Source organism: Micropterus dolomieu, linkage group LG12, assembly GCF_021292245.1.
Source record: "Micropterus dolomieu isolate WLL.071019.BEF.003 ecotype Adirondacks linkage group LG12, ASM2129224v1, whole genome shotgun sequence".
In the NCBI taxonomy this organism is placed as follows: domain Eukaryota; kingdom Metazoa; phylum Chordata; class Actinopteri; order Centrarchiformes; family Centrarchidae; genus Micropterus; species Micropterus dolomieu.
Genome location: NC_060161.1, coordinates 11,972,521 through 11,980,862, shown reverse-complemented (window position 1 = coordinate 11,980,862; position 8,342 = coordinate 11,972,521). Strand labels below are relative to the sequence as shown.

The 8,342-nt window shown below is 37.5% G+C and overlaps 1 protein-coding gene across 1 annotated transcript in view; it reads left to right on the top strand.

Annotated features, from left to right (window-relative positions):
* The first annotated feature begins 6,059 nt into the window (after positions 1-6,059).
* Positions 6,060-8,342, top strand: part of LOC123980455 — a 35,868-nt gene continuing 33,585 nt past the window's right edge. Inside the window, exons 1-5 of the mRNA XM_046064863.1 lie at positions 6,060-6,198; positions 6,338-6,679; positions 6,849-6,890; positions 7,131-7,241; positions 7,366-7,400. Coding sequence (XP_045920819.1) covers positions 6,153-6,198; positions 6,338-6,679; positions 6,849-6,890; positions 7,131-7,241; positions 7,366-7,400 — 576 coding nt within the window. The 5' untranslated portion in view covers positions 6,060-6,152. The remainder of the gene's footprint in view (positions 6,199-6,337; positions 6,680-6,848; positions 6,891-7,130; positions 7,242-7,365; positions 7,401-8,342) is intronic.

Below are 8,342 nucleotides of genomic sequence, written 5' to 3'. Positions count from 1 at the left end.
CCACCTAATGAGACAAAAAGATACCTCAAAGCCTGCTGTACACTGTTTCGAGGAAACATGTTGTTCAACTCAGACACCGTACCAAACTGGTGCAAAACGTTGTTATGTTAAACGTGCCCCATATTTAAATTTGACAGCAACAATATGATTGGCTGATAAAATGTGGTTGCAAATCCTGTTTGGTTAACTGAAAGTGGACACCCATCTCAGCTGATTAAGAGAAACAGGAAGAAAGAGGGAGAGAGATGTGAATGAACATACCCTGAGCTTACTTTGATGTGAAACGAAGTTACACTGCAGAGCTGCAATCATTCGCACTATGATGAACTTCATCTTGACAACAGCTTTAATTATCTGCAGCATCAGTAAGTACTGTCAACACATTTCTCTCTACTTTGTTGCTTCTACAATTAAGACTTATTTTCCTATGTATAATTTATTCAGAGGTGTTGTTTACCTTCCTATAACACGCACATCTCTTGTTGTCTCTGCTGTTTGTTTCAGGCTGGATCTCTGTCTCAGTTTCTGAGTCTCAGACTGTGGAGGTCCAGCCTGGTCAAGAAGTCACACTGTCGACTACCAACATTTCCAGAAATCAAGCCATGACAACCTGGTTCAGAGTGGTCAACAGAACCAAGGCCAGCTGTATCTCCACTATGACCAAGGCTGACATCAATCCTAAATACTGTGATGGAGTAGAAAACGGAAAATTTGAAATGAGCTCCTACACCTCCACTGTCTTTCTTAAAATTAAGACAGTGAATTTTTCTGACTCTGGGCTGTATTTGTGTGAATTTTTCATAGAGGGACAGACAATTTTAAGTGTGATACATTTAAATGTTGAAGGTAAGATTATAAAATCCTGTGGTATCTGTTCTTCTGTTATGTCTTTCTATAGCTGCAAGTTTAATAACTGACCTAAAAATATATGAGACTATTTAATCATTGTCAAAACAAATGTGATAAAAAACATTTCAAATAAAAAATCTAGGTTAAATATATCTTCATTTTGTTAAAAGGCAGTGATGAATCTCATGATGACGCTGACAGAAAGTCTACAAGTAAGATTCTCTTTAAGATTTCTTTGTGCAGATAGTCGATAAAAACAGTACAGCTAACTAACATTTAAATTTAATGTTAGCATTTCTCAAGCCAATAAAGAGAAAATAGATTCTAATTATATTATCTTTCTTTTAGCTGAGTGTGATAGAATAGCAAACCTGATGAGTGGGATCCTGGGCGGCCTGACTGTTTTCCTCATAATGGTCATCATCTGTCTGGTTGTTAAAACGTTCAGGAACGTTCAGAAAGGTACTTTATTTTAAAACTCCTGTTTGTATCTCGTATTTGATTTATTGTTTTTTTCCATCTTTAAAGTTTTGTCAATATGTTGGGAGAATACAAATGTAAATGTTTTTTAACTTAGATATATTCTTTGTCATTCAGCTGCCAGTGAAGAACAGAATCCACAACAGAATGCGGTGAATCCTTTGTTATAAATTACTTTAATTGTTTAGTCATTTTAAATTATGTCTTCTCATTTGTAGTTTTTCTCTAAATTTCAGCTTGGTCAGATAAGTGACTGTAAATATTGTCTTTAACAGAACCTGGGCTCTGATGACCTGAACTACGCAGCAGTGAATTTCAGTGCAAAAGCAAGAAGAAGAGAAGTGTCTCATTTAGCTGGAACATATTTAATAATAATAATAATTATAATAATAATAATACATTTTATTATATATATATATATATATATATATAGGTGGGTTTCATAATTGATTGAGTCCATCTCGCAGGGACGTGCAGACATTTTGGAGGGCAGGGGCTCAAGTGAAAAAAAGGGCATTTTTTTAAACAAGACAAATATATTAACTCAGCAACATTTTTACTCTTCTACAAAATAATCAATTCACACAGAGACCACAGTCTTCTTTAGTATTCAGTAGGTTTATTACAGGACACACAATGTGCATGTTTTCTATGCTACTAGTTTCAAGTATATATTTAGAATAAATGACATAGTTTCATTAATAATTTGTTTATTTTTCACAAGGCAATAAATCATTTCAATTCTTTTGGTGTTATTGGAATACATAACACTTCACATAAATCTTCACTCTAAACTGTGGCATTGGTCTGCAGGAATAATTAAAATAAATGTTATTTAAATACTTTTACTTTTTGTTGCATGGCCATATTCAGAGCTGAAAAATGTGAGCTTGCACCCCTTAAGGCGCTGTAATGCTGGTCGAACACAACTACCAGGGAGAAGAATTTTATCAACTTTGGTTACCCCGAAACACAAGGGAGTGGCATCTAGCGTGGGTGAATTCTTTCCAGTGATGGCAGGCGAAGCCATCAGGCCATAAATTGCAAAGTGTCCATTAACGAAGTTTAATAATGAGGTGACTGACAGCTGAGATGGTTTTCAGAGGTCCACAGTATTCATAATGATGCAGTGTCCCCTGGATTTTGTTCCAAAGTGAACACACATGTACCTGTAGTTGTTTTAAGGACTCCAAAATTATAAAGGAACAAAAGGTTGCCTGTTTGTTGCTAATAAGGCCATTTGGATATAAAATAGAGTCATATGTAGAAAGTGATGCAGAAGTCATCACCCCATCTTACCTGAAACATCCAGATTTATGATCAGTAGTTTTATGGTCAAACTGTACCCTGTAATAATAGAATAGTTACCCAGTAATTAGAAAAAAATAAAATAACAATAAGTTCTGAAGATCCTGAATTGTTGGAGGTCTGCAGCAGTGGAGGAGTGAGTGAGAAACACGACTTGTTTGACAGGAAGAGACAGCAGAGTGTGGTCGTTTATTTTTATGCTGTCTACACCTAATGTTTCTTTACCTTGTATCTAATCTATTTGTGTGATTATTTTGTGTCTGCAAGTGTTGTTTGACTGAATATTACTCTTTTACAAATGTGGCAATATAGCTGTGTGTTCTTGTAGTTATAAGAAAGACATGTCAACGTTAGTGGACATAAACAACGCTGGCTATAGGTCTCCAAGTATCTGCGTTTATGGTTTATAAGCTACTTATTATATAGTTTGACATTGTACAGCTACACCTACTGTGTGGAAATCTTTTACTGTTATTGGTGCTGTTATGCCACTATTTATTTTACCAGAAGTAAAAATTACTGTATGTTTTATTTCTACTGTGCCCTCAGGTCACCTGCAGATTTGGAGTCTTTCATATGCCAGGAGAAAAGCTGATGACACAATTCACTATGTTACATTTTTATTACTCCTGTGCATTTTACACAATATAAGTGATGAGTCAAAAAAATTAAACAGTATGAGGTTGAGGTTTAATACTGAGGAGATGCCTAGAAGCAGAACCAGGAGAACCTGATGATCCCCGTCAACGTGGGGCTCTGTCAGGTGTCCCTGCCCCAACTGTACTGCTAGATACAGCAAAACGTACAACAAAAAGTAATATGGTTGGTTTTGAAATGTGGTAATCATGTCAGAGAGGTGACTGTGATTTATTAAACCATCTCCACAGCAACAATACAATGCTACGAGTAAAGTCTAAACTGTCTTCATAATCAGTCAAGATACCTCTGGACTTATCTTTCTTCCTCATTATACTTATTTTTAATGATGTTTAAAAATGATCTATTTGTGATATAGGTTGTAGTTTTAGTAGTATATAATAAACAAGTGTTATACCACATTTGGATGTCATTATTGGAGACATAAGACATAAATGTATGTTTGATATGCTGCAAGTACAAAGAAAAGGCATTTATCATTTTCAATGTTTCATTTAAAAAAAGAATGAAAATATCCAGAACAGGGAAAAATATCCTTTGTATTTTCTTTAACCTCCTGGCAATAAAACAATGTAGAGGTATTCATTCACACAGTGGATGGAATTATTTGTGTGTCAGTTAGTGACATTACATCTTACACCCTGCTAGGATTAGACCTCTGTATTGTCCTAATGGATCAGGAGAACAGTTGAATATCTTCCATAAACAGCAGCTCAGTATCATCACTGTGTCTAAGTGCTCCACACTGCCACACTACAAACTGTCTGTATGCTGCCTGACTGAACTGTCTGTTACTCTAGTCTGGAAGGTCAGCCTTGATAGTGAGTACTAACAGCCGGGTTAGTTGTTTATTTTCATAATAAAGTTAGATATTTTCTTACACCTGATGTGAAGCGCTGTGCTCGTCCTCCAGCAATGTCGGCAACGCATGTTCACGTGTTTTGGGGGCGTGGCTTTGGAAGGAGCTCAGAATGGAGCGGGTGGGAGTTTCTCTGTTGGATACTTTCAAAAAACAGCATTTTTTTTTGCTAGTTTCTCAAACTTACCTACCCTGCTTTTAAGACTATGCAGCTTATATTAAAAACTCACTTTTGAACTACATTTAATTGCTTCAGCTCTATCAGGATCATCCTCACACAGAAATATTTACATAATCTCCAACATAAATGTAATAGAAATGTTACATCGGTGCGACTACATTTTAGCTTGATTTTAACAGGGATTACTGCAGTAGCCCACGCTAAATTTTTTAGTGCAACTGTTACCAACCTGACAGCTGCCTTCATGTCCTCAGAGTCAGTGTTATAAAGAAGGACAGTGCCTCTTATTTTATTCTGTGCCTGGTCTGGAGATAACTGTCTCTGTTCAAACATCGATGACAGATTGATCATAAAAGTGGTCATGTCCAAGATCTTGTTCGGGTAACAAAATAATATGTAACCAGGATTTCCATGTTTCTAAAGACATAAACCTCTGCAGATGACTGTGTTCAGCTATGTGCTTTGATATCAACTGTGTGAATCTGTGAAGTCTGTCAACCACTATTTGAGCACATTTTATGGCATCAATGGATTTTTCATTTCATTGCTTTATGAAGTTAACAATGTTTGGAACACTTTTGAGTGTATCGGATAAATTAATCTCATTTTTGAAGTTTTCAGAAGTTCTTAGTAGTGAGTTGGAATAACTACTTATTCAGTGTCCGAGTCTTTTAATGTGGAAACGCCGACACACAGCTGAGCTGAAGGAATAAGGCTAATATTGTTATACACGCCATAACAACACATCAAATCAACACACTGTTATAGGTTACGCCTGGTCATTTAGGCATTCACACTGTTGGCGATTTTCTGTCTTCCTGTCTGTGTCAGCTGCAGCTGTGCTACTTAAACTATGTCGGACATGTGTATTTATCTAGGATTACAGTTTCCTCTTGGTTTGTAAAATATGAAGGTCTGAAGACTTTTTCATTGGTTATCTGCTGCTAACACCTCCTCTTTTATGTGAACATGGTCACGGCTAGATTGGGAAACACTGGGTTGACTTACTGAATTGATAACCAGCTTCGTGTGCCCGCTTATCCTGATCCTGATAGTTAGGGTTAATGAAGCCAGATAATGAAAAGATATCCTGGGTATATTGAACTTGCTTCATGGTACAGGCCCCAGGGCTGCGTTCAGGCACAACAGTACCTGAAAGACCGCGCTGTGTGCGCAAGTACACTGCACATCACTGCCTTTTTAATACAGCTGTGTTTATATACACGTTGCTGCAGATTGAGAAACACTTCTGACACACCCACCTAATGAGACAAAAAGATATCTCAAAGTCGTATATCGTTTTAAGGAAACATGTTGTTCAACTCAAACACTGTAGCAAACCGGTGCAAAACGTTTTCATATTAAATTTAACAGCAATAATATGATTGGCTGATAAAGGGTTGTTGCAAATCCTGGTTGGTTAACTGAAAATAGACACCAATATCAGCAGATTAAGAGAAACAAGAAGAGGGAGAGAGAGATGTGAATGAATATCATAAAGATAGGTCTTCCTGATTCAGCTTAGCCTGGGATTCATTTGAGGTGAAACTAAGTTATGTGAAGCCATCTTTAATAAACATCTTGATGAGTCTTCATGTATCTGATGTACATGTTTTTAGTTTGGTTAGAACCTTTTTTGGTAACTTAATATAAAATAACTGTACGAATAACTTCTCTTGAAGCAGTAAAAACTCTGAAAGCATGTATGAGGTTGACCAACTGGATAACATGATAAGAGAGCCCGCCTCTTAAGTTGACATCACCCTTCCTGGAGCACGGTTTAACTACAGACACTGCAGAGCTGCAATCATTCGCACTATGATGAACTTCATCTTGACAACAGCTTTAATTATCTGCAGCATCAGTAAGTACTGCCAACACATTTCTCTCTACTTTGTTGCTTCTACAATTGAGACTTATTTTCTTGTGTATAATTTATTAAGAGGTGTTGTTTACCTTCCTATAACACGCACATCTCTTGTTGTCTCTGCTGTTTGTTTCAGGCTGGATCTCTGTCTCAGTTTCTGAGTCTCAGACTGTGAAGGTCCAGCCTGGTCAAGAAGTCACACTGTCGAGTAATATCATTGCCAAACATTCAGGCATGACAACCTGGTTCAGAGTGGTCAACAGAACCAAGGCCAGCTGTATCTCCGTTATGGCCAAGGCTGACAGCAATCCTAAATACTGTGATGGAGTAGAAAATGGAAAATTTGAAATGAGCTCCAACACCTCCACTGTCTTTCTCAAAATTAAGACAGTGAATTTTTCTGACTCTGGGCTGTATTTGTGTGGATTTTTCATAGATGGACAGACAATTTTAAGTGTGATACATTTAAATGTTGAAGGTAAGATTATAAAATCCTGTGGTATCTTCTGTTATGTCTTTCTATCTATTTGCAAGTTTAATAACTGACCTAAAACACATAGGTGGATATTTAATTAACTTCAAATCAAGCATAATAAAACCATTTAAAAGTAAAATCTAAATTAAATATATCTTCATTTTGTTAAAAGGCAGTGATGAATCTCATGATGACGTTGACAGAAAGTCTACAAGTAAGATTCTTTCATTTGGCTATTTAATCATTGTCAAAAGAAGCGTGATAAAAAAACATTTCAAATTAAAAATGAGAAGAAAGTAAAAAGATCCTCTTTAAGATTTCTTTGTGCAGATTCACTTCTAGTCATTTTTAAGATAAAAACAGTACAGCTAACTTAACATTTGTCAGTTTAATGTTAGCACTTCTCAAGCCACTAAAGAGAAAATAGAGTCTAAATATATTTTCTTTCTTTTAACAGAGAGTGATAGAATAGCAAACCTGATGAGTGTGATCCTGGGCGGCCTGACTGTTTTCCTCATTATGGTCATCATCTGTCTGGTTGTTAAAAACAGGAAACTTCAAAAAGGTACTGTTTGTATCTTGGGTTGGGTTTCTTGTTTTTTCACTTCCCTAAAATTGTGTGAATATGTTGAAAGAGTACAAATGTTCATGTTGGTCACCTGATTACAAATATTGTCTCCATCATTCAGCTGCCAACAAAGAACAGAATCCACAACAGCATGAGGTAAATTAAGTTTGATTGTTTACTATTACATATTTTAAATTGTTAAAGGTGGTTGGTTTTCTTAAATGTACAAATAATCAAATTAATCAACGTGATCCTTTAGTCTCATGAATCTCTCACTCTCTGTCTTTCTAACTCTAGAGAGACTGTCCACAAACACAATAGATAGATGGAGGTCTGCAGATGGAGGAGTGAGAGAGGCACACATCATTTGTTTAACAGGAAGAGACAGCAGAGTGGTCTGAACACAGCTGAGGTGAAAATCATGAGGTCACACATCTAAATCTGAATCAAGTCGGACAGTCGGCAGTGAATACTGGCTGACTTTCCTCTGTCAAGTAGATGTGGTGGGGAAAGATTCCCCAGGTGCAGGTTAAGGTGTGGTGGTGTTGAATGCAGCCTTGACTTAACTCCTCCCCTGGCCAACCTCCTTATTAGGCTTAGGCTATATAAGACACCTGTGTTCCCTTTCTCTCTCTCTGCTTCTTGATCCGTCCCTGCTGTGGTTGTGGCCCAGTTATGTGAAAGGAATAGTTTCATGCATGTTTGTTTTCCCTTAACAGTTTATGTTGCTTACCTGCACTTTGTCCTGTTAGGAACGTCTCGGGTTACGTATGTAACCCTGGTTCCCCGAGAAGGGGAACGAGAGACTGCGTCGGTTACGACACTATGGGAACGCCTCTAGGCGAAGCAGGTCTGAACGTGAATGAAATCACTCCAATCCTATTGGCCTGTTGCTAGAACGGTAAGGTGTGACGGAATAACCGGAGGAGTATAAAGCACACCTGTACACACTCATCATTAGCTTAAACTATGAAGCAGGAGCTTCAGGCGGGGAGAGAGGTGCGGCGGACCGACGCAGTCTCTCGTTCCCCTTCTCGGGGAACCAGGGTTACATACGTAACCCGAGACGTTCCCCTTCGAGGGAACTCGAACTGCGTC